Source organism: Anomaloglossus baeobatrachus, chromosome 7 (assembly GCF_048569485.1).
Source record: "Anomaloglossus baeobatrachus isolate aAnoBae1 chromosome 7, aAnoBae1.hap1, whole genome shotgun sequence".
Lineage (NCBI taxonomy): Eukaryota > Metazoa > Chordata > Amphibia > Anura > Aromobatidae > Anomaloglossus > Anomaloglossus baeobatrachus.
This window is the reverse complement of record NC_134359.1, coordinates 294,941,277-294,967,822: the sequence shown is the minus strand read 5'-3', so window position 1 is coordinate 294,967,822 and position 26,546 is coordinate 294,941,277. Positions and strand designations below refer to the sequence as shown.

Here is a 26,546-nt window from a genome sequence, read left to right as displayed (position 1 = left end):
GGACCATAATGCGAGATAGTATACCAAGATGAAGCCCAAAATGGCGGACTTTATTACAGAAAGGAACCAGGATGTGGGACATCATTATATTGGGGACAAATACATATGTGTTTATAGGATCTAGAACGTTACAAGAGCCCATATATCTGACCATGCACACATGCAGGTGGGGCCCAGGTACGAATTTTCCACTGGGGCCCAATGGACTCTAGTATTATCACGGTATCTATATATGGAAAAAACAGGTAAGTGAAAGAAACAGATAGATGAGATTTACACGGGTAAGAAGTATATATGTGACAAATAGTGTGTGGAGTCTTAGTATTTATATAGTATTATAGCATTTATATTCATGTACATAGGGGCAGTATTATAGTAGTTATATTCTTGTATATAGGGGCAGTATTATAGTAGTTATATTCTTGTACATAGAGGCAGTATTATAGTAGTTATATTCTTGTACATATTGGCAGTACTATAGTAGTTATATTCTTGTACATAGGAGCAGTATTATAGCAGTTATATTCTTGTACATAGGGGCAGTATTATAGTAGTTATATTCTTGTACATAGGGGCAGTATTATAGTAGTTATATTCTTGTATATAGGGGCAGTATTATAGTAGTTATATTCTTGTACATAGAGGCAGTATTATAGTAGTTATATTCTTGTACATATTGGCAGTACTATAGTAGTTATATTCTTGTACATAGGAGCAGTATTATAGCAGTTATATTCTTGTACATAGGGGCAGTATTATAGTAGTTATATTCCTGTACATAGGGGGCAGTATTATAGTAGTTATATTCTTGTACATAGGGGGCAGTATTATAGTAGTTATATTCTTGTACATAGGAGCAGTATTATAGTAGTTATATTCTTGTACATAGGGGGCAGTATTATAGTAGTTATATTCTTGTACATAGGAGCAGTATTATAGTAGTTATAGTCTTGTACATAGGGGGCAGTACTATAGTAGTTATATTCTTGTACATAGGAGCAGTATTATAGTAGTTATATTCTTGTACATAGGGGCAGTATTATAGTAGTTATATTCTTGTACATAGGAGCAGTATTATAGTAGTTATATTCTTGTACATAGGGGCAGTATTATAGCAGTTATATTCTTGTACATAGGGGCAGTATTATAGTAGTTATATTCTTGTACATAGGGGCAGTATTATAGTAGTTATATTCTTGTACATAGGGGCAGTATTATAGTAGTTATATTCTTGTACATAGAGGCAGTATTATAGTAGTTATATTCTTGTACATAGGAGCAGTATTATAGTAGTTATATTCTTGTACATAGGGGCAGTATTATAGTAGTTATATTCTTGTACATAGGGGCAGTATTATAGTAGTTATATTCTTGTACATAGGGGCAGTATTATAGTAGTTATATTCTTGTACATAGGGGCAGTATTATAGTAGTTATATTCTTGTATATAGGGGGCAGTAATATAGTAGTTATATTCTTGTACATAGGGGCAGTATTATAGTAGTTATATTCTTGTACATAGGGGCAGTATTATAGTAGTTATATTCTTGTACATAGGGGCAGTATTATAGTAGTTATATTCTTGTACATAGGGGCAGTATTATAGTAGTTATATTCTTGTACATAGGGGCAGTATTATAGTAGTTATATTCTTGTACATAGGGGCAGTATTATAGTAGTTATATTCTTGTATATAGGAGCAGTATTATAGTAGTTATATTCTTGTACATAGGGGCAGTATTATAGTAGTTATATTCTTGTACATTGGGGCAGTATTATAGTAGTTATATTCTTGTACATAGGGGCAGTATTATAGTAGTTATATTCTTGTACATAGGGGGCAGTATTATAGTAGTTATATTCTTGTATATAGGGGCAGTATTATAGTAGTTATATTCTTGTACATAGAGGCAGTATTATAGTAGTTATATTCTTGTACATAGGGAGCAGTATTATAGTAGTTATATTCTTGTACATAGGGGGCAGTATTATAGTAGTTATATTCTTGTACATAGGGGGCAGTATTATAGTAGTTATATTCTTGTACATAGGGGGCAGTATTATAGTAGTTATATTCTTGTACATAGGGAGCAGTATTATAGTAGTTATATTCTTGTACATAGGGGGCAGTATTATAGTAGTTATATTCTTGTACATAGGGAGCAGTATTATAGTAGTTATATTCTTGTACATAGGGGGCAGTATTATAGTAGTTATATTCTTGTACATAGGGGCAGTATTATAGTAGTTATATTCTTGTATATAGGGGGCAGTATTATAGTAGTTATATTCTTGTACATAGGGAGCAGTATTATAGTAGTTATATTCTTGTACATAGGGGGCAGTATTATAGTAGTTATATTCTTGTACATAGGGAGCAGTATTATAGTAGTTATATTCTTGTACATAGGGGGCAGTATTATAGTAGTTATATTCTTGTACATAGGGGGCAGTATTATAGTAGTTATATTCTTGTACATAGGGAGCAGTATTATAGTAGTTATATTCTTGTACATAGGGGGCAGTATTATAGTAGTTATATTCTTGTACATAGGGAGCAGTATTATAGTAGTTATATTCTTGTACATAGGGGGCAGTATTATAGTAGTTATATTCTTGTACATAGGGAGCAGTATTATAGTAGTTATATTCTTGTACATAGGGGGCAGTATTATAGTAGTTATATTCTTGTACATAGGGGCAGTATTATAGTAGTTATATTCTTGTATATAGGGGGCAGTATTATAGTAGTTATATTCTTGTACATAGGGGGCAGTATTATAGTAGTTATATTCTTGTACATAGGGGGCAGTATTATAGTAGTTATATTCTTGTACATAGGGAGCAGTATTATAGTAGTTATATTCTTGTACATAGGGGCAGTATTATAGTAGTTATATTCTTGTACATAGGGGCAGTATTATAGTAGTTATATTCTTGTACATAGAGGCAGTATTATAGTAGTTATATTCTTGTACATAGGGGGCAGTATTATAGTAGTTATATTCTTGTACATAGGGGCAGTATTATAGTAGTTATATTCTTGTACATAGGGGCAGTATTATAGTAGTTATATTCTTGTACATAGGGGCAGTATTATAGTAGTTATATTCTTGTACATAGGGAGCAGTATTATAGTAGTTATATTCTTGTACATAGGGGGCAGTATTATAGTAGTTATATTCTTGTACATAGGGAGCAGTATTATAGTAGTTATATTCTTGTACATAGGGGGCAGTATTATAGTAGTTATATTCTTGTACATAGGGAGCAGTATTATAGTAGTTATATTCTTGTACATAGGGGGCAGTATTATAGTAGTTATATTCTTGTACATAGGGGCAGTATTATAGTAGTTATATTCTTGTATATAGGGGGCAGTATTATAGTAGTTATATTCTTGTACATAGGGAGCAGTATTATAGTAGTTATATTCTTGTACATAGGGGGCAGTATTATAGTAGTTATATTCTTGTACATAGGGGCAGTATTATAGTAGTTATATTCTTGTATATAGGGGGCAGTATTATAGTAGTTATATTCTTGTACATAGGGGGCAGTATTATAGTAGTTATATTCTTGTACATAGGGGGCAGTATTATAGTAGTTATATTCTTGTACATAGGGAGCAGTATTATAGTAGTTATATTCTTGTACATAGGGGCAGTATTATAGTAGTTATATTCTTGTACATAGGGGCAGTATTATAGTAGTTATATTCTTGTACATAGGGGGCAGTATTATAGTAGTTATATTCTTGTACATAGGGAGCAGTATTATAGTAGTTATATTCTTGTACATAGGGGGCAGTATTATAGTAGTTATATTCTTGTACATTGGGGCAGTATTATAGTAGTTATATTCTTGTACATAGGGGCAGTATTATAGTAGTTATATTCTTGTACATAGGGGGCAGTATTATAGTAGTTATATTCTTGTATATAGGGGCAGTATTATAGTAGTTATATTCTTGTACATAGGGGCAGTATTATAGTAGTTATATTCTTGTACATAGGGAGCAGTATTATAGTAGTTATATTCTTGTACATAGGGGGCAGTATTATAGTAGTTATATTCTTGTACATAGGGAGCAGTATTATAGTAGTTATATTCTTGTACATAGGGGGCAGTATTATAGTAGTTATATTCTTGTACATAGGGAGCAGTATTATAGTAGTTATATTCTTGTACATAGGGGGCAGTATTATAGTAGTTATATTCTTGTACATAGGGGCAGTATTATAGTAGTTATATTCTTGTATATAGGGGGCAGTATTATAGTAGTTATATTCTTGTACATAGGGGCAGTATTATAGTAGTTATATTCTTGTACATAGGAGCAGTATTATAGTAGTTATATTCCTGTACATAGGGGGCAGTATTATAGTAGTTATATTCTTGTACATAGGGGCAGTATTATAGTAGTTATATTCTTGTATATAGGAGCAGTATTATAGTAGTTATATTCTTGTACATAGGGGGCAGTATTATAGTAGTTATATTCTTGTACATAGGGGCAGTATTATAGTAGTTATATTCTTGTACATAGGGGGCAGTATTATAGTAGTTATATTCTTGTACATAGGGGGCAGTATTATAGTAGTTATATTCTTGTATATAGGGGCGGTATTATAGCGGTTATATTCTTGTATATAGGGGCAGTATTATAGTAGTTATATTCTTGTACATAGGGGCAGTATTATAGTAGTTATATTCTTGTACATAGGGGGCAGTATTATAGTAGTTATATTCTTGTATATAGGGGCAGTATTATAGTAGTTATATTCTTGTACATAGGGGCAGTATTATAGTAGTTATATTCTTGTACATAGGGAGCAGTATTATAGTAGTTATATTCTTGTACATAGGGGGCAGTATTATAGTAGTTATATTCTTGTACATAGGGAGCAGTATTATAGTAGTTATATTCTTGTACATAGGGGGCAGTATTATAGTAGTTATATTCTTGTACATAGGGAGCAGTATTATAGTAGTTATATTCTTGTACATAGGGGGCAGTATTATAGTAGTTATATTCTTGTACATAGGGAGCAGTATTATAGTAGTTATATTCTTGTACATAGGGGGCAGTATTATAGTAGTTATATTCTTGTACATAGGGGCAGTATTATAGTAGTTATATTCTTGTATATAGGGGGCAGTATTATAGTAGTTATATTCTTGTACATAGGGGCAGTATTATAGTAGTTATATTCTTGTACATAGGGGGCAGTATTATAGTAGTTATATTCTTGTACATAGGGGGCAGTATTATAGTAGTTATATTCTTGTACATAGGGGCAGTATTATAGTAGTTATATTCTTGTATATAGAGGGCAGTATTATAGTAGTTATATTCCTGTACATAGGGGGCAGTATTATAGTAGTTATATTCTTGTACATAGGGGCAGTATTATAGTAGTTATATTCTTGTATATAGGAGCAGTATTATAGTAGTTATATTCTTGTACATAGGGGGCAGTATTATAGTAGTTATATTCTTGTACATAGGGGCAGTATTATAGTAGTTATATTCTTGTACATAGGGGGCAGTATTATAGTAGTTATATTCTTGTACATAGGGGGCAGTATTATAGTAGTTATATTCTTGTATATAGGGGCGGTATTATAGCGGTTATTTTCCTCTCACCTCCAGGCCGGCGTCGGTGATTGTTGACCGCTTCAGGCTCACGGACTTCACCCCCTTCTTGGACAGAGGATAGTTGTCAATGAACTCGCAGATATCCAGATCGGAGACTCCGACCAAACAGAAGGAATCAAACCCGCGCACAGCGAATCCCTGCAGACTGACGAACTCCTTGTCCCCGGTGGGGAGGATGTTGTACAGTTCCTTGGCGTGCAGGACGGGCATCAGACCCACCCAGAACCGCGGCTGGTACAGCACCCGCCTCCACGTCTTGCAAACCTGCGCAAGAACGCACTTCTCACAGGCCGAGAAGTAGCAGAAAAGTCGGTTCAGGATCTTCTCGTCGAGGGCCAGGTGACAGTCCATGCCCGGGCCCTGGACCCTGTCCAGTGAGGGCCCGCACAGGATTGGCGGGTGCTCCTCCCCGGGGCTGAGGCCCAGCGGGATGCTGAGGGTCGGGGGCGGCGGCAGGATGGGTAACACTGAGGGGGCAACATGCTCTTGGTACTTGGGAAAGGCCTGACTCAGGATGGATGGCACGGAGGGCGGCTGGCACAGGCGGTTCTTCACAGCCGGCGTCCCTTTGGTGATGCTGGCGGACCCCAGGCCGTTGGTGGGACCGGGGATCTTCACCAGCCCGTTCCGCGGCAAACACTGGGCCTTGGTGTCTCCGTTTGTTGTATTCGACATCTTTTCAACTCCCTAGAAAAAATAATAAATAATAATACAGGTTAATTTCTAGAAATCCCCCATAAAACGACCATACAAGTGACTGCCATGCAGGGCTTTACACAGCAGGGGGCGACGATGAGCAGAGGACGGAGGAAACATCATCCCAGACAATTAAAGGGACGTTCCAGAGGAATACATGGACTCTGTACAACCAAATCTACAAAATAACGGAACCACGTTACTCAGATATGACCCCTGCATCTGCGTTACCAATATCAGTCATACATGGAGTTGCCCTTTAAACCCCCCTCAATCACCTTTTGTTTAAATTTTGGTTTTTTTTGTGTTAATTAGATGTAATTTTTAATTTATTTAAATAAAAATATTATTTTAATCCCATATTCCAATCTGATATTAATAAAAAAAATAAAAAAATTGAAATATTGCAATACTCACATTGGCCACCGGGGATTTTTTTTTTTTTTTTAATAACTTTCTGATGTTTCAGGGAATGCACATGCTCATTAGATGCTTCATTACCCTGTGTCATACTGAAGCATCTAATGAGCAAGTGAAAAGGTCAAAGCTGTGTATTGAGGTGTTACTTTTTATTTCCTGCCTCTGATGATAATCAGACTGCTGAAAACGTTTTGTTTTTTTTTAAAACATCTTTTACACAAAAATCTGATTGGAACAGCATCTAATGAGCGAGTGCAGAGGTCATTGTGAAGGGTCAGCTCTGATATCGCCTATTATGATCTGTGGATCCTGTTTTTCAGCTGTGTATAGAGGTGTTACCTGACATTACATGCCTCTGATGATAATGAGTTTGCTGAAAACTGTGTATTTTTTTTTTCTTAAACACCTGTAACACAAAAATTTGATTGATATATTGCAATACCCACATTGGCCACTGAGGCTTTTTTAGGCTCCAACTTCCTGTTGTTTCAGGAAATGCACATGCACATTAGATGCTTCATTAGCCTATGTTTTGAACTGAAGCATCTAATGAGCGGGTGAAGAGATCATTGTGAAGGGTCAGCTCTGACATTGCCTATTGTGGTTGGTGGATCCTGAGTTTCAGCAGTGTATAGAGGTGTTACCTGACACTACCTGTCTCTGATGATAATGAGTTTGCTGAAAATCTCTCTTTTTTCCCTTAAACACATGTAACATAAAAATTTGATTGAAATATTGTAATACCCACATTGGCCACTGGGGCTTTTTTAGGCTCCAACTTTCTGCTGTTTCAGGAAATGCACATGCACATTACATGCTTTTTGCCGTATGTTTTGTACTGAAGCATCTAATGAGCGTGTGCAGAGGTCATTGTGAAAGGTCATCGCCTAGTGTGATTGGTAGATCTTGTTTTTCAGCTGTGTATAAAGTTGTTACTTGTCATTACCTATCTCTGATGATAATGAGCCTGCTGAAAACTCTTATTTTATTTATTAATTTTTTTTTAAAACACCTGTAATATTACAAAAACTTTATTGATTGAAACAGCATCTAATGAGTGAGTGCTGAGGTCATTATGAAGGGTCAGCTCTGACATCACCTATTGTGATTGGTGAATCCTGTTTTTCAGCTATGTATAGAGGTGTTACCTGAACTTAGCTGCCTTTGATGATAATGAAACTGCTGAAAACTCTTATTTTATTTATTTTTTTAAATACATGTAACACAAAAATCGGAATGAACCAGCATCTGAGTGAAATATTGCAATACTCACACTGACCACTGGGACTTTTTTAGGCTCCAACTTCCTACTGTTTCAGGAAAAACACCTGCTCATGAGATGCTTCATTACCCTATGTTTTGTACTGAAGCATCTAAAGAGCGGATGAAGAGATCATTGTGAACGGTCAGCTCTGACATCGCCTATTGTATATTGTATTGTTTATGGATCCTGTGTTTCATCAGTGTATAGAGGTGTTACCTGACATTACCTGCCTCTAATGATAATGAGACTGCTGAAAACTCTTTTTAATTTTTTTTAGAAACTCCTCTAACACAAAAATCTGATTATAATATTGTAATACTCACATTGGCCACTGGGGTGTTTTTAGACTCCAACTTCTTGTTGTTTCAGGAAATGCACATGCACATTAGATGCTTCATTACCCTATGTTTTGTACTGAAGCATCTAATCAGCGGATGCAGAGGTCATTGTGAAGGGTCATTGCATGTCGTGATTGGTAGATCCTGTTTTTCAGCAGTGTATAGTGTTACCTGTCCCTACCTGCCTTTGATGACAATGAGACTGCTGAAAACTTTTATTTTATTTTTTTTTAAATACATGTATTACAAAAACCTTACTGAAACATCATCCAATGAGCGAGTGCAGAGGTCATTGTGAAGGGTCAACTCTGACATCACCTATTATAGCTGTGTATAGAGGTGTTACTTTTCATTACCTGCCTCTGATGATAATGAGACTGCTGAGAACTCTTTTTTTTTTTCCTAATTACCTGTAACACAAAAATCTAATTGAAATGTTTTCTGACTAAAGATTCCCAGAGGATATTTCCGGCAGCAGGGACGCAGATAGACGCTGAAGCTCGATGTCCGCTCTCCATGGTGCTGAAACGTACAGAACTGCTGAGATCTCTAAAACTACTCCCCTATTGTGATGGATCCTGCTGACTTGACCCAAGTGAAACTTTTCCTATTCCAGCAATGCATCCAAAATTTCCTACAATCCCTTCCCGCAACCAAAACATAGCACACTGGATGAATGGGGCGGCCATTGTAAAAGCGGTAGTATAGAATATTAATGGTCAGCGAGAAGACAACAGAGCAGCGAGACGGCCGATCGATACGGCTACCTCCGGACAGGTTAAATAATATATACCTCTGTTATTTCGGGGCGGCTCAACAGACATGTAAACGCTTTTCATACAGGGTCATGAAACAGACCCCTTCCCAAGAGGACTTAAACTATGAACCGCTAGTAATAAAATGTCTATTATATACTAATGGAGGCTCAGTTAAAAAAAATTGTTAGTTAAAGGGATTGTACCGCTAATTTTGCAAAACATCCCTCTTTGTAGAGCTCCCTTAAACGATTAAAATGAGGGGTGTCTTATTTCCGGGAAGCCTCTAGTTCTAATACTATCATATTGTGAATATCCACCTTTTTCTGCAGGTTGGGAGGAAGGGGAGGAGCTACATCACAGCTGACACAGGATTAGAAGGAAGGGGAGGAGCTACATCATTACTGACACCGGTGGTGAAAAGTGGTACTGCACGTGACAGGCGTTACCCGCAATAACATTTGAAGGAAACATCCTCCAGTAACGATGGAGGTGTCGTTTTAATCGGCAGAATGGGGTCTACAAGAAGCGGAAAGATGGGAATATGTAACCAGCAAACATCTGACTATATAGAGAAGATTCCCGCCTCCATTATACAGGAGGGCTCAGGAGATCATGGCTGCGGGGTCCTCACTGCTAATCACAGGGTGACAGACGCAGCGCGGAGAGCGCCCACCTCCCACGTAATTACATGGCAATAGCAATTATCTTATGTTTCCACTGATCCGTGCACATGACCCTTCCCAATCACCGAGCGCAGGATGAGAGGAGCCGAACCCCGAGGAGACGAGAGGCCCGACTCCATGCAAATTACCGCACAATATCAGCCGGGATCATTATACGTGATTATCTACAGCCACACTGTGCTCAGCCGCTGTATCTAAGCCGATCGAGTGGAGCAGGTGTTACTAATCCTATCCTGTGTGATACTGTCTGCTGAGCTGTGTATCTAATCCTCTCCTGTGTGATACTGTCTGCTGAGCTGTGTATCTCATCCTATCCTGTGTGATACTGTCTGCTGAGCTGTGTATCTAATCCTCCCCTGTGTGATAGTCTGCTGAGCTGTGTATCTAATCCTATCCTGTGTGATACTGTCTGCTGAGCCGTGTATCTAATCCTATCCTGTGTGATACTGTCTGCTGAGCTGTGTATCTAATCCTCTCCTGTGTGATACTGTCTGCTGAGCTGTGTATCTAATCCTCTCCTGTGTGATACTGTCTGCTGAGCTGTGTATCTAATCCTCTCCTGTGTGCTACTGTCTGCTGAGCTGTGTATCTAATCCTATCTTGTGTGATATTGTCTGCTGAGCCGTGTATCTCATCCTATCCTGTGTGATACTGTCTGTTGAGCTATGTATCTAATCCTATCCTGTGTTTGGGGTCTTGCTGGACTATTTCTCCCTGACATTGATGTACATGTTCAGCCAACCGCTCTGGATATTAGTGTGGGGGCGATCTCCAGAAAGAAGATAGTGTGAGGAGAGCTGGAAGGGAAGATGGTGGAAGGAGAGCCGGAAGGGAAGATGGTGGAAGGAGAGCCGGAAGGGAAGATGGTGGAAGGAGAGACGGAAGGGAAGATGGTGGAAGGAGAGCCGGAAGGGAAGATGGTGGAAGGAGAGCCGGAAGGGAAGATAGTGGGAGGAAAGGTGTAAGGGAAGATGGTGGAAGGAGAGCCGGAAGGGAAGATGGTGGAAGGAGAGCCGGAAGGGAAGATGGTGGAAGGAGAGCCGGAAGGGAAGATGGTGGAAGGAGAGCCGGAAGGGAAGATGGTGGGAGGAAAGGTGTAAGGGAAGATGGTGGAAGGAGAGCCGGAAGGGAAGATGGTGGGAGGAGAGCCGGAAGGGAAGATGGTGGGAGGAGAGCCGGAAGGGAAGATGGTGGGAGGAGAGCCGGAAGGAAAGATGGTGGGAGGAGAGCCGGAAGGAAAGATGGTAGGAGGAGAACCGCAAGGGAAGATGGTGGGAGGAGAGCGGGAAGGGAAGATGGTGTGAGGAGAGCCGGAAAGGAAGATGGTGTGAGGAGAGCCGGAAAGGAAGATGGTGGGAGGAGAGCCGGAAAGGAAGATGGTGGGAGGAGAGCCGGAAAGGAAGATGGTGGGAGAACCGGAAGGGAAGATGGTGGGGGGAGAACCAGAAAGGAAGATGGTGGGAGGAGAACTGGAAGGGAAGATGGTGGGAGAGCTGGAAGGGAAGATGGTGGGAGGAGAGCGGGAAAGGAAGATGATGTGAGGAGATGCAGAAGGGAATATGGTGGGAGGAGAGCCGGAAAGGAAGATGGTGGGGGGAGAATCGGAATGAAAGATGGTTGGAGGATAACCGTAAGAGAAAATGGTGGGGGGAGAACCGGAATGAAAGATGGTGGGAGGAGAGCGGGAAAGGAAGATGATGTGAGGAGATGCAGAAGGGAATATGGTGGGAGGAGAGCCGGAAAGGAAGATGGTGGGGGGAGAATCGGAATGAAAGATGGTTGGAGGATAACCGTAAGAGAAAATGGTGGGGGGAGAACCGGAATGAAAGATGGTGGGAGGAGAGCGGGAAAGGAAGATGATGTGAGGAGATGCAGAAGGGAATATGGTGGGATGAGAGCCGGAAAGGAAGATGGTGGGGGGAGAACCGGAAAGGAATATGGTGGGAGGAGAGCCGGAAAGGAAGATGGTGGGAGGAGAGCCGGAAAGGAAGATGGTGGGAGGAGAACCGGAAGGGAAAATGGTGGGGGGAGAACCGGAAGGAAAGATGGTGGGAGGAGAACCGGAAGGAAAGATGGTGGGAGGAGAACCGGAAGGAAAGATGGTGGGAGGAGAACCGGAAGGAAAGATGGTGGGAGGAGAACCGGAAGGGAAGATGGTTGGAGGAGAACCGGAATGAAAGATGGTGGGAGGAGAACCGTAAGGAAAGATGGTGGGAGGAGAACCGTAAGGAAAGATGGTGGGAGGAGAACCGGAAGGAAAGATGGTGTGAGGAGAACCGGAAGGAAAGATGGTGGGAGGAGAACCGGAAGGAAAGATGGTGGGAGGAGAACCGGAAGGAAAGATGGTGGGAGGAGAACCGGAAGGGAAGATGGTGGGAGGAGAACCGGAAGGGAAGATGGTGGGAGGAGAACCGGAAGGAAAGATGGTGGGAGGAGAACCGGAAGGAAAGATGGTGGGAGGAGAACCGGAAGGAAAGATGGTGGGAGGAGAACCGGAAGGAAAGATGGTGGGAGGAGAACCGGAAGGGAAGATGGTGGGAGGAGAACCGGAAGGGAAGATGGTGGGAGGAGAACCGGAAGGGAAGATGGTTGGAGGAGAACCGGAATGAAAGATGGTGGGAGGAGAGCGGGAAGGAAAGATGGTGGGAGGAGAACCGGAAGGGAAGATGATGGGAGGAGAACCGGAAGGGAAGATGGTGGGAGGAGAACCGGAGGGAAAGATGGTGGGAGGAGAACCGGAAGGGAAGATGGTGGGAGGAGAACCGGAGGGAAAGATGGTGGGAGGAGAACCGGAATGAAAGATGGTGGGAGGAGAGCGGGAAGGAAAGATGGTGGGAGGAGAACCGGAAGGGAAGATGGTGGGAGGAGAACCGGAGGGAAAGATGGTGGGAGGAGAACCGGAAGGAAAGATGGTGGGAGGAGAACCGGAAGGAAAGATGTGGGAGGAGAACCGGAAGGAAAGATGGTGGGAGGAGAACCGGAAGGAAAGATGGTGGGAGGAGAACCGGAAGGGAAGATGGTGGGAGGAGAACCGGAAGGGAAGATGGTTGGAGGAGAACCGGAATGAAAGATGGTGGGAGGAGAGCGGGAAGGAAAGATGGTGGGAGGAGAACCGGAAGGGAAGATGGTGGGAGGAGAACCGGAATGAAAGATGGTGGGAGGAGAGCGGGAAGGAAAGATGGTGGGAGGAGAACCGGAAGGGAAGATGGTAGGAGGAGAACCGGAGGGAAAGATGGTGGGAGGAGAACCGGAAGGAAAGATGGTTGGAGGAGAACCGGAAGGAAAGATGGTTGGAGGAGAACCGGAATGAAAGATGGTGGGAGGAGAGCGGGAAGGAAAGATGGTTGGAGAGTCGTAAGGGAAGATGAATCAAGCAGAGGAAACGTACAGTGGGAATTGGAGCTGATAATAGGACGGCGGTGAGATGATGCCCTCCTGGATGACTGGCGGGAGCTGGTGCCCATCAATCCCAATGAAAGGCTCATGGTCACATCAGTCACATGCCCCATCATCATTCCCCCCATCCTCTTATAGACCACCAGACATACACATGTCCCACACCGGCTCGGCTTTCCTGCACTTGATCTGTCATATGGTCATGTATGAAGGTCACAAACACGTGGAAAAGTGGGCGCTCAATCCCCAAACATCTCCACACACCAAGGATCAATCAATATCTGTATATAGAATCCCCATGACAACACTTCCTGCCCTGTGCTCATACACATAATGCACGGATCTAATTCATTGCTCACAGACTATTGTGAATAGCGGGTGTTAGCATATGACATTCTTCTCATGGGTAAGACAGGAAGTGTTGTCATAGTGCCATAGTGTGGGTATATTGGTCTCGCCGTGTTCACTCTCCACTTGCTCCTGACTTTTTTTTCTTTTACAGCTTTTCTCACCGTTCCCTAATGCGACAGCTGCAGCGAGAGGCGACGATTCCTACTCTGCATTTTTACATAACGAGCGCAGGGCGGAGCTGTTATTTTATCCACATTAATATAGATTTATCTTGTGAAGTAAATTACGACGTGCCGAAAATGTGCGATTACTGCAGAAAGTCCGTTACCTGTCTAAGAGACACCTGTCCACACACTCAGCCACGGTTACGATTTAGGGACCGAGGAGGATCAAAAAATGCAAAAACCCAAAAAGTAACCAGAGTGGCTGGAACCACTGGGACGAGCCTACGATGACCTGGACGCCTCGACACAGCCGGAGAACTAAGTAATCTCACAGATAGAAATATGAGAAAGCTAATCTGCCTCAGAGCAATCCCCAAAGATATAGAAAGCCCCCCACATGCAAAGACTACGGTGATCTAGGAAAACACAATACAAAGCTAGAAAAACAGGTTCAGCAAAGGTGAGGCCCAAACTATCTGTATAGGAAAGGATACGAAGGAGTACTGTCTGCAGCTGTAAAAACCCTAATAAATACCAGCACGTCTGATATGGAAAAACCATGAGACCAAACGGCCTCTCCTCCACTATATCAGCACTCTGATGTTACTGGGATCCAAAAACACTAATATAGATGAGGGACTGAATTAATACCAAGCATGACAAACACAATACCTTGCAGAATTCATAGAGCTGGGTAGACAGACACTTCCAGCACGGAATGATCCAATTTCACCAGGAACTCCACACAGACAAAATAGGAATCAAGCATAGTATCAAAGCAGAAAAAACAACAAGAAAGTGGAAACAATAAGCAGAGGCACAAGACCACTTATCTGAGAGGAGTTCTGGAAGTGAGCAGGGCTGGTTACAGAATGTTCTTAACACACAGGATATCCATTGAGCACTGGCAAGTAACAGGAGAAAACTACTCAGCTAAATAGCCCAATCTGAAAGACCTGATTGCCAGTCCTCCACAGGTGTGTTGCTTTCATTCCACAAATCAACTGCACCGACAGCACTGACCACAAGAGGGAGCCCCAAACTGGAAAATGTATTCACAACAACCACACTCCAACCTCTCCACCATGGCAAAGACCAAAGAGCTGTCTAAGGACACCAGGGACAAAATTGTAGACCTATACAAGGCTGGGATGGGCTACAGGACAATAGGCAAGCAGCTTGGTGAGATGCCAACAACTGTTGGCACAATTATTAGAAAGTGGAAGAAACATAAGAGGACTGTTAGTCTTACTTGGTCTGCAGTTACATTCAAGATCTCACCTCGTGGAGTAAGGATAAATCCGAGAAAGGTCAGGAATCAACCCAGAACTACACAGAAAGACCTGGTCAATGACCTGAAGAGAGCTAGGACCACAGTCTCAAAGATTACCGTTAGTAACACACTACGCCGTCATGGATTAAAATCTTGCCGGGCACGTAAGCTCCTCCTGTTCACACCAGGACATGTCCAGACCCGTTTGAAATTCGCCAATGACCATCTGGATGATCCAAAGGAGGCAAGGGAGATGAACATGTGGTCAGATGAGACCAAAATAGAACTTTTCGGTATCAACTCCACTCACCAAGTTTGGCGAAGAAGAAGGGTGAGTGAACACCATCCCATCCAACAATGATGTGTGGCGGTGGAAACATCATACATTGGGAGAGCTACAGAACAACAGGCAAGCAGCTTGGTGAGAAGGCAACAACTGTTTGTTGGTACAATTGGGAGAGCTACAGAACAACAGGCAAGCAGCTTGGTGAGAAGGCAACAACTGTTGGTACAATTTTTAGAAAATGGAAGAAACATGAGATGTCTATTAATCTTGCTCGGTCTGCAGCTCCATACAAGATCTCAGCCTCGTGGGGTAAGGAAGATTCAAGAATCAGCCTAGAACTACACTGGAGGATATGGTCAGTGACTTAAAGACAGCTGGGATCACAGTCTGAAAGATTACCTTCAGTAACACACTATGCCGTCATGGATTAAAATCATGCAGGACACACAAGGTTCACCAATGACCATCTGGATGATCCAGAGGAGACATCGGAGAAGGTCCTGTGGTCAGGTGAGACCAAAATAGAACTTTTTGGTATCAACTCCACTCACCATGTTTTGAGGAATAAGAAGGATGCGTACAACCCCAAGTACACCATCCCTACCATGAAGCATGGGGGAGGGAACATCCTACTTTGGGGTGCTTTTCTGCAAATGGGACATGATGACTGCCCCATATAGAAGAGAGGATGGATGGGGTCATGTATTGTAAGATTTTGGCCAATAACCTCCTTTTTATAGAGAGCAGAGGGAAACTTCTGTGCCATTACTGCCCTGTATAGAGTATACATTATGCTGTAGGATAAAGGAACTGACTACATAAAAGGACTCGACAGCGCCACCTGAGGCCATACCTGGTACTGCAAGTATTTCTATCTGTAATGATCCTGCACAAGTAAAGGAAATGTCCCCAAAATCTTCAGGATGAAGAAAACTCTAAACATCTTCTCCATGGTCCTGTGGTTAATTCTCATGTTTTAAAGAGGAAATTTATCAGCGATTTCGGGGTTAAAGGTCGTCTGTTAATTGCTCCCATTTTCCGAGTGCTTTTCCTTTAAGGTTAATTTTTAATGTCGTATTGACTTGTCTTTTTTCCATGTCTCGGATTCTCTCATTTTTTTTTTAGGAGTCAGAAATGATCCGAATGTAAAGGATTAAAATCTATAATTATCGCAGGATTTCAAAATATTTCCATGTATTTTTGAGCTGGAAATAATAATTGGTGAGAATTTAATTACTGCTTCCTGGCAAGAAATAAACATTCTCCAGGGCTTGGACTTTCTGATTATATACAGCAGCCACAATCTCACTGTATACACATTATACACTAAAGCCTGCATACAAAGAGCTCCCCCTAGTGGTGGCTGCAGACAGGATCTTATCATGTATCTCTGTATACAGGGAGCTCCCCCTAGTGGTGGCTACAGACAGGATCTTATCATGTATCTCTGTATACAGGGAGCTCCCCCTAGTGGTGGCTGCAGACAGGATCTTATCATGTATCTCTGTATACAGGGAGCTCCCCCTAGTGGTGGCTGCAGACAGGATCTTATCATGTATCTCTGAATACAGGGAGCTCCCCCTAGTGGTGGCTGCAGACAGGATCTTATCATGTATCTCTGTATACAGGGAGCTCCCCCTAGTGGTGGCTGCAGACAGAATCTTATCATGTATCTCTGTATACAGGGAGCTGCCCCTAGTGGTGGCTGCAGACAGGATCTTATCATGTATCTCTGTATACAGGGAGCTCCCCCTAGTGGTGACTGCAGACAGGATCTTATCATGTATCTCTGTATACAGGGAGCTCCCCCTAGTGGTGGCTGCAGACAGGATCTTATCATGTATCTCTGAATACAGGGAGCTCCCCCTAGTGGTGGCTGCAGACAGGATCTTATCATGTATCTCGGTATACAGGGAGCTCCCCCTAGTGGTGGCTGCAGACAGGATCTTATCATGTATCTCTGTATACAGGGAGCTCCCCCTTGTGGTGACTGCAGACAGGATCTTATGTATCTCTGTATACAGGGAGCTCCCCCTAGTGGTGACTGCAGACAGGATCTTATGTAGCTCTGTATACAGGGAGCTCCCCCTAGTGGTGGCTGTAGACAGGATCTTATCATGTATCTCTATACAGGGAGCTCCCCCTAGTGATGGCTGCAGACAGGATCTTATCATGTATCTCTATACAGGGAGCTCCCCCTAGTGATGGCTGCAGACAGGGTCTTATCATGTATCTCTGTATACAGGGAGCTCCCCCTTGTGGTGACTGCAGACAGGATCTTATCATGTATCTCTGTATACAGGGAGCTCCCCCTTGTGGTGACTGCAGACAGGATCTTATCATGTACAGTTAGGTCCAGAAATATTTGGACAGTGACACAAGTTTTGTTATTTTAGCTGTTTACAAAAACATGTTCAGAAATACAATTCTATATATAATATGGGCTGAAAGTGCACACTCCCAGCTGCAATATGAGAGTTTTCACATCCAAATCGGAGAAAGGGTTTAGGAATCATAGCTCTGTAATGCATAGCCTCCTCTTTTTCAAGGGACCAAAAGTAATTGGACAAGGGACTCTAAGGGCTGCAATTAACTCTGAAGGCGTCTCCCTCGTTAACCTGTAATCAATGAAGTAGTTAAAAGGTCTGGGGTTGATTACAGGTGTGTGGTTTTGCATTTGGAAGCTGTTGCTGTGACCAGACAACATGCGGTCTAAGGAACTCTCAATTGAGGTGAAGCAGAACATCCTGAGGCTGAAAAAAAAGAAAAAATCCATCAGAGAGATAGCAGACATGCTTGGAGTAGCAAAATCAACAGTCGGGTACATTCTGAGAAAAAAGGAATTGACTGGTGAGCTTGGGAACTCAAAAAGGCCTGGGCGTCCACGGATGACAACAGTGGTGGATGATCGCCGCATACTTTCTTTGGTGAAGAAGAACCCGTTCACAACATCAACTGAAGTCCAGAACACTCTCAGTGAAGTAGGTGTATCTGTCTCTAAGTCAACAGTAAAGAGAAGACTCCATGAAAGTAAATACAAAGGGTCACATCTAGATGCAAACCATTCATCAATTCCAAAAATAGACAGGCCAGAGTTACATTTGCTGAAAAACACCTCATGAAGCCAGCTCAGTTCTGGAAAAGTATTCTATGGACAGATGAGACCAAGATCAACCTGTACCAGAATGATGGGAAGAAAAAAGTGTGGAGAAGAAAGGGAACGGCACATGATCCAAGGCACACCACATCCTCTGTAAAACATGGTGGAGGCAACGTGATGGCATGGGCATGCATGGCTTTCAATGGCACTGGGTCACTTGTGTTTATTGATGACATAACAGCAGACAAGAGTAGCCGGATGAATTCTGAAGTGTACCGGGATATACTTTCAGCCCAGATTCAGCCAAATGCTGCAAAGTTGATCGGACGGCGCTTCATAGTACAGATGGACAATGACCCCAAGCATACAGCCAAAGCTACCCAGGAGTTCATGAGTGCTAAAAAGTGGAACATTCTGCAATGGCCAAGTCAATCACCAGATCTTAACCCAATTGAGCATGCATTTCACTTGCTCAAATCCAGACTTAAGACGGAAAGACCCACAAACAAGCAAGACCTGAAGGCTGCGGCTGTAAAGGCCTGGCAAAGCATTAAGAAGGAGGAAACCCAGCGTTTGGTGATGTCCATGGGTTCCAGACTTAAGGCAGTGATTGCCTCCAAAGGATTCGCAACAAAATATTGAAAATAAAAATATTTTGTTTGGGTTTGGTTTATTTGTCCAATTACTTTTGACCTCCTAAAATGTGGAGTGTTTGTAAAGAAATGTGACAATTCCTACAATTTCTATCAGATATTTTTGTTCAAACCTTCAAATTAAACGTTACAATCTGCACTTGAATTCTGTTGTAGAGGTTTCATTTCAAATCCAATGTGGTGGCATGCAGAGCCCAACTCGCCAAAATTGTGTCACTGGCCAAAGATTTCTGGACCTAACTGTATCTCTGTATACAGGGAGCTCCCCCTAGTGGTGGTTGCAGACAGGATCTTATCATGTATCTCTGTATACAGGGAGCTCCACCTAGTGGTGACTGCAGACAGGATCTTATCATGTATCTCTGTATACAGGGAGCTCCCCCTAGTGGTGGCTGCAGACAAGATCTTATCATGTATCTCTGTATACAGGGAGCTCCCCCTAGTGGTGGCTGCAGACAGGATCTTATCATGTATCTCTGTATACAGGGAGCTCCCCCTAGTGGTGGCTGCAGACAGAATCGTATCATGTATCTCTGTATACAGGAGCTCCCCCTAGTGGTGGCTGCAGACAGGATCTTATCATGTATCTCTGTATACAGGGAGCTCCCCCTAGTGGTGGCTGCAGACAAGATCTTATCATGTATCTCTGTATACAGGGAGCTCCCCCTAGTGGTGGCTGCAGACAGGATCTTATCATGTATCTCTGTATACAGGGAGCTCCCCCTAGTGGTGGCTGCAGACAAGATCTTATCATGTATCTCTGTATACAGGGAGCTCCCCCTAGTGGTGACTGCAGACAGGATCTTATCATGTATCTCTGTATACAGGGAGCTCCCCCTAGTGGTGGCTGCAGACAGGATCTTATCATGTATCTCTGTATACAGGGAGCTCCCCCTAGTGGTGGCTGCAGACAGGATCTTATCATGTATCTCTGTATACAGGGAGCTCCCCCTAGTGGACGCTGCAGACAGGATCTTATCATGTATCTCTGTATACAGGGAGCTCCCCCTAGTGGTGGCTGCAGACAGGATCTTATCATGTATCTCTGTATACAGGGAGCTCCCCCTAGTGGAGGCTGCAGACAGGATCTTATCATGTATCTCTGTATACAGAGAGCTCCCCCTAGTGGTGGCTGCAGACAGGATCTTATCATGTATCTCTGTATACAGGGAGCTCCCCCTAGTGGTGGCTGCAGACAGGATCTTATCATGTATCTCTGTATACAGGGAGCTCCACCTAGTGGTGACTGCAGACAGGATCTTATCATGTATCTCTGTATACAGGGAGCTCCCCCTAGTGGTGGCTGCAGACAAGATCTTATCATGTATCTCTGTATACAGGGAGCTCCCCCTAGTGGTGACTGCAGACAGGATCTTATCATGTATCTCTGTATACAGGGAGCTCCCCCTAGTGGTGGCTGCAGACAGGATCTTATCATGTATCTCTGTATACAGGGAGCTCCCCCTAGTGGTGGCTGCAGACAGGAACTTATCATGTATCTCTGTATACAGGGAGCTCCCCCTAGTGGTGGCTGCAGACAAGATCTTATCATGTATCTCTGTATACAGGGAGCTCCCCCTAGTGGTGGCTGCAGACAGGATCTTATCATGTATCTCTGTATACAGGGAGCTCCCCCTAGTGGACGCTGCAGACAGGATCTTATCATGTATCTCTGTATACAGGGAGCTCCCCCTAGTGGTGGCTGCAGACAGGATCTTATCATGTATCTCTGTATACAGGGAGCTCCCCCTAGTGGAGGCTGCAGACAGGATCTTATCATGTATCTCTGTATACAGAGAGCTCCCCCTAGTGGTGGCTGCAGACAGGATCTTATCATGTATCTCTGTATACAGGGAGCTCCCCCTAGTGGTGGCTGCAGACAGGATCTTATCATGTATCTCTGTATACAGGGAGCTCCCCCTAGTGGTGGCTGCAGACAGGATCTTATCATGTATCTCTGTATACAGGGAGCTCCCCCTAGTGGTGGCTGTAGACAGGATCTTATCATGTATCTCTGTATACAGGGAGCTCCCCCTAGTGGTGGCTGCAGACAGGATCTTATCATGTATCTCTGTATACAGGGAGCTCCCCCTAGTGGTGGCTGCAGACAGTATCTTATGTATCTCTGTATACAGGGAGCTCCCCCTAGTGGTGGCTGCAGACAGGATCTTATCATGTATCTCTGTATACAGGGAGCTCCCCCTAGTGGTGGCTGCAGACAGGATCTTATCATGTATCTCTGTATACAGGGAGCTCCCCCTAGTGGTGGCTGCAGACAGGACCTTATCATGTATCTCTGTATACAGGGAGCTCCCCCTAGTGGTGGCTGCAGACAGGATCTTATCATGTATCTCTGTATACAGGGAGCTCCACCTAGTGGTGACTGCAGACAGGATCTTATCATGTATCTCTGTATACAGGGAGCTCCCCCTAGTGGTGGCTGCAGACAAGATCTTATCATGTATCTCTGTATACAGGGAGCTCCCCCTAGTGGTGACTGCAGACAGGATCTTATCATGTATCTCTGTATACAGGGAGCTCCCCCTAGTGGTGGCTGCAGACAGGATCTTATCATGTATCTCTGTATACAGGGAGCTCCCCCTAGTGGTGGCTGCAGACAGGATCTTATCATGTATCTCTGTATACAGGGAGCTCCCCCTAGTGGTGGCTGCAGACAAGATCTTATCATGTATCTCTGTATACAGGGAGCTCCCCCTAGTGGTGGCTGCAGACAGGATCTTATCATGTATCTCTGTATACAGGGAGCTCCCCCTAGTGGACGCTGCAGACAGGATCTTATCATGTATCTCTGTATACAGGGAGCTCCCCCTAGTGGTGGCTGCAGACAGGATCTTATCATGTATCTCTGTATACAGGGAGCTCCCCCTAGTGGTGGCTGCAGACAGGATCTTATCATGTATCTCTGTATACAGGGAGCTCCCCCTAGTGGTGGCTGCAGACAGGATCTTATCATGTATCTCTGTATACAGGGAGCTCCCCCTAGTGGAGGCTGCAGACAGGATCTTATCATGTATCTCTGTATACAGAGAGCTCCCCCTAGTGGTGGCTGCAGACAGGATCTTATCATGTATCTCTGTATACAGGGAGCTCCCCCTAGTGGTGGCTGCAGACAGGATCTTATCATGTATCTCTGTATACAGGGAGCTCCCCCTAGTGGTGGCTGCAGACAGGATCTTATCATGTATCTCTGTATACAGAGAGCTCCCCCTAGTGGTGGCTGCAGACAGGATCTTATCATGTATCTCTGTATACAGGGAGCTTCCTCTAGTGGTGGCTGCAGACAGGATCTTATCATGTATCTCTGTATACAGGGAGCTCCCCCTAGTGGTGGCTGCAGACAGGATCTTATCATGTATCTCTGTATACAGGGAGCTCCCCCTAGTGGTGGCTGCAGACAGGATCTTATCATGTATCTCTGTATACAGGGAGCTCCCCCTAGTGGTGGCTGTAGACAGGATCTTATCATGTATCTCTGTATACAGGGAGCTCCCCCTAGTGGTGGCTGCAGACAGGATCTTATCATGTATCTCTGTATACAGGGAGCTCCCCCTAGTGGTGGCTGCAGACAGGATCTTATCATGTATCTCTGTATACAGGGAGCTCCCCCTAGTGGTGGCTGCAGACAGGATCTTATCATGTATCTCTGTATACAGGGAGCTCCCCCTAGTGGTGGCTGTAGACAGGATCTTATCATGTATCTCTGTATACAGGGAGCTCCCCCTAGTGGTGGCTGCAGACAGGATCTTATCATGTATCTCTGTATACAGGGAGCTCCCCCTAGTGGTGGCTGCAGACAGTATCTTATGTATCTCTGTATACAGGGAGCTCCCCCTAGTGGTGGCTGCAGACAGGATCTTATCATGTATCTCTGTATACAGGGAGCTCCCCCTAGTGGTGGCTGCAGACAGGATCTTATCATGTATCTCTGTATACAGGGAGCTCCCCCTAGTGGTGGCTGCAGACAGGATCTTATCATGTATCTCTGTATACAGGGAGCTCCTCCTAGTGGTGGCTGCAGACAGGATCTTATCATGTATCTCTGTATACAGGGAGCTCCCCCTAGTGGTGGCTGCAGACAGGATCTTATCATGTATCTCTGTATACAGGGAGCTCCCCCTAGTGGTGGCTGCAGACAGGATCTTATCATGTATCTCTGTATACAGGGAGCTCCCCCTAGTGGTGGCTGCAGACAGGATCTTATCATGTATCTCTGTATACAGGGAGCTCCCCCTAGTGGTGGCTGCAGACAGGATCTTATCATGTATCTCTGTATACAGGGAGCTCCCCCTACTGGTGGCTGCAGACAGGATCTTATCATGTATCTCTGTATACAGGGAGCTCCCCCTAGTGGTGACTGCAGACAGGATCTTATCATGTATCTCTGTATACAGGGAGCTCCCCCTAGTGGTGGCTGCAGACAGGATCTTATCATGTATCTCTGTATACAGGGAGCTCCCCCTAGTGGTGGCTGCAGACAGGATCTTATCATGTATCTCTGTATACAGGGAGCTCCCCCTAGTGGTGGCTGCAGACAGGATCTTATCCTGTATCTCTGTATACAGGGAGCTCCCCCTAGTGGTGGCTGCAGACAGGATCTAATCATGTATCTCTGTATACAGGGGGCTCCCTTCATCATTGTAAGGGTCTCTGCTCCATCAGGTCCAGGTGACTCAGGTGTGGGGTTTGCTGCATTATGTATTTGAGGAGATGAAATCTGCTGTAATCTCCTCGGGATCAGGTGATGGAGGTCTGTATTTGATTTTATAAAGAGCAACTAAATTGACCAATTTTTATCTTATCTTCACTTGACCGAAAAATCTCCCGAGCCGTGCCGGACAGCATCTGGGGTCTATAATTTAAGAGGCCAAAGCGCAGGTTGTTGCCTAGCAACCGCTCCCATAAGTACCGCACTGTCATAAATTTTTTGTCAAGAGGATAAAACCACTTACAGCGCCGGAGAGAGAGCGCTTCCTGGTAACAGCGCCGCACAAATAATTATTTTGCCTTAATTGTCACTTCCTTCCGCCCGTCCCTCCGACTGAGGAAAATCGCCCATAAGTGTCTGCTATTAAAATGTCCTTGCAGAAAAGCAACACAATCGCTGCAAAATTATCATCACCTACACAAACAGCGCGACATAAAGAGGGACACAAAGAAGACCGCGACTAAGACATCAACACCTGGAAGAGCCGGGAACACCGAGACATCCATAATATGTGCAACACAGCAATGAGCAGTATTATAGCAGTTATATTCTTGTACATAGGGGCAGTATTATAGTAGTTATATTCTTGTACATAGGGGCAGTATTATAGTAGTTATATTCTTGTACATAGGGGCAGTATTATAGTAGTTATATTCTTGTACATATGGGCAGTATTATAGTAGATATATTCTTGTACATAGGAGGCAGTATTATAGTAGTTATATTCTTGTACATAGGGGCAGTATTATAGTAGTTATATTCTTGTACATAGGGGGCAGTATTATAGTAGTTATATTCTTGTACATAGGGGCAGTATTATAGTAGTTATATTCTTGTACATAGGGGGCAGTATTATAGTAGTTATATTCTTGTACATAGGAGCAGTATTATAGTAGTAATATTCTTGTACATAGGAGCAGTATTATAGTAGTTATATTCTTGTACATAGGGGGCAGTATTATAGTAGTTATATTCTTGTACATAGGAGCAGTATTATAGTAGTTATATTCTTGTACATAGGGGGCAGTATTATAGTAGTTATAGTCTTGTACATAGGGGGCAGTATTATAGTAGTTATATTCTTGTACATAGATGGCAGTATTATAGTAGTTATATTCTTGTACATAGGAGCAGTATTATAGTAGTTATATTCTTGTATATAGGGGGCAGTATTATAGTAGTTATATTCTTGCACATAGGAGCAGTATTATAGTAGTTATATTCTTGTATATAGGGGCAGTATTATAGTAGTCATATTCTTGTACATAGGAGCAGTATTATAGTAGTTATATTTTTGTACATAGGAGCAGTATTATAGTAGTTATATTCTTGTACATAGGGGCAGTATTATAGTAGTTATATTCTTGTATATAGGGGCAGTATTATAGTAGTTATATTTTTGTACATAGGGGCAGTATTATAGTAGTTATATTCTTGTACATAGGGGGCAGTATTATAGTAGTTATATTCTTGTACATAGGAGCAGTATTATAGTAGTAATATTCTTGTACATAGGAGCAGTATTATAGTAGTTATATTCTTGTACATAGGGGGCAGTATTATAGTAGTTATATTCTTGTACATAGGGGGCAGTATTATAGTAGTTATATTCTTGTATATAGGAGCAGTATTATAGTAGTTATATTCTTGTACATAGGGGGCAGTATTATAGTAGTTATATTCTTGTATATAGGAGCAGTATTATAGTAGTTATATTCTTGTACATAGGGGGCAGTATTATAGTAGTTATATTCTTGTACATAGGGGGCAGTATTATAGTAGTTATATTCTTGTACATAGGAGCAGTATTATAGTAGTTATATTCTTGTATATAGGGGCAGTATTATAGTAGTTATATTCTTGTATATAGGGGCAGTATTATAGTAGTTATATTCTTGTATATAGGGGCAGTATTATAGTAGTTATATTCTTGTACATAGGGGGCAGTATTATAGTAGTTATATTCTTGTACATAGGGGGCAGTATTATAGTAGTTATATTCTTGTACATAGGGGGCAGTATTATAGTAGTTATATTCTTGTACATAGGAGCAGTATTATAGTAGTTATATTCTTGTATATAGGAGCAGTATTATAGTAGTTATATATTTGTACATAGGAGCAGTATTATAGTAGTTATATTCTTGTATATAGGGGCAGTATTATAGTAGTTATATTTTTGTACATAGGGGCAGTATTATAGTAGTTATATTCTTGTACATAGGGGGCAGTATTATAGTAGTTATATTTTTGTACATAGGAGCAGTATTATAGTAGTTATATTCTTGTATATAGGAGCAGTATTATACTAGTTATATTCTTGTACATAGGGGGCAGTATTATAGTAGTTATATTCTTGTATATAGGGGCAGTATTATAGTAGTTATATTCTTGTACATAGGGAGCAGTATTATAGTAGTTATATTCTTGTACACAGGGGGCAGTATTATAGTAGTTATATTCTTGTATATAGGAGCAGTATTATAGTAGTTATATTCTTGTATATAGGAGCAGTATTATAGTAGTTATATTCTTGTACATAGGGGGCAGTATTATAGTAGTTATATTCTTGTACATAGGGGGCAGTATTATAGTAGTTATATTCTTGTACATAGGAGCAGTATTATAGTAGTAATATTCTTGTACATAGGAGCAGTATTATAGTAGTTATATTCTTGTACATAGGGGGCAGTATTATAGTAGTTATATTCTTGTACATAGGAGCAGTATTATAGTAGTTATATTCTTGTACATAGGGAGCAGTATTATAGTAGTTA

The 26,546-nt window shown here is 42.6% G+C and overlaps 1 protein-coding gene across 2 annotated transcripts in view; it reads right to left on the bottom strand.

Moving 5' to 3' along the window:
- FBXL16 (F-box and leucine rich repeat protein 16) overlaps positions 1 to 26,546 on the bottom strand; it is a 70,788-nt gene that overhangs the window by 24,391 nt on the left and 19,851 nt on the right. For both annotated transcript variants that reach the window (XM_075318449.1, XM_075318450.1), the window contains exon 2: positions 5,651 to 6,349. In XM_075318449.1, coding sequence (XP_075174564.1) covers positions 5,651 to 6,337 — 687 coding nt within the window. In that variant the 5' untranslated portion in view covers positions 6,338 to 6,349. The remainder of the gene's footprint in view (positions 1 to 5,650; positions 6,350 to 26,546) is intronic.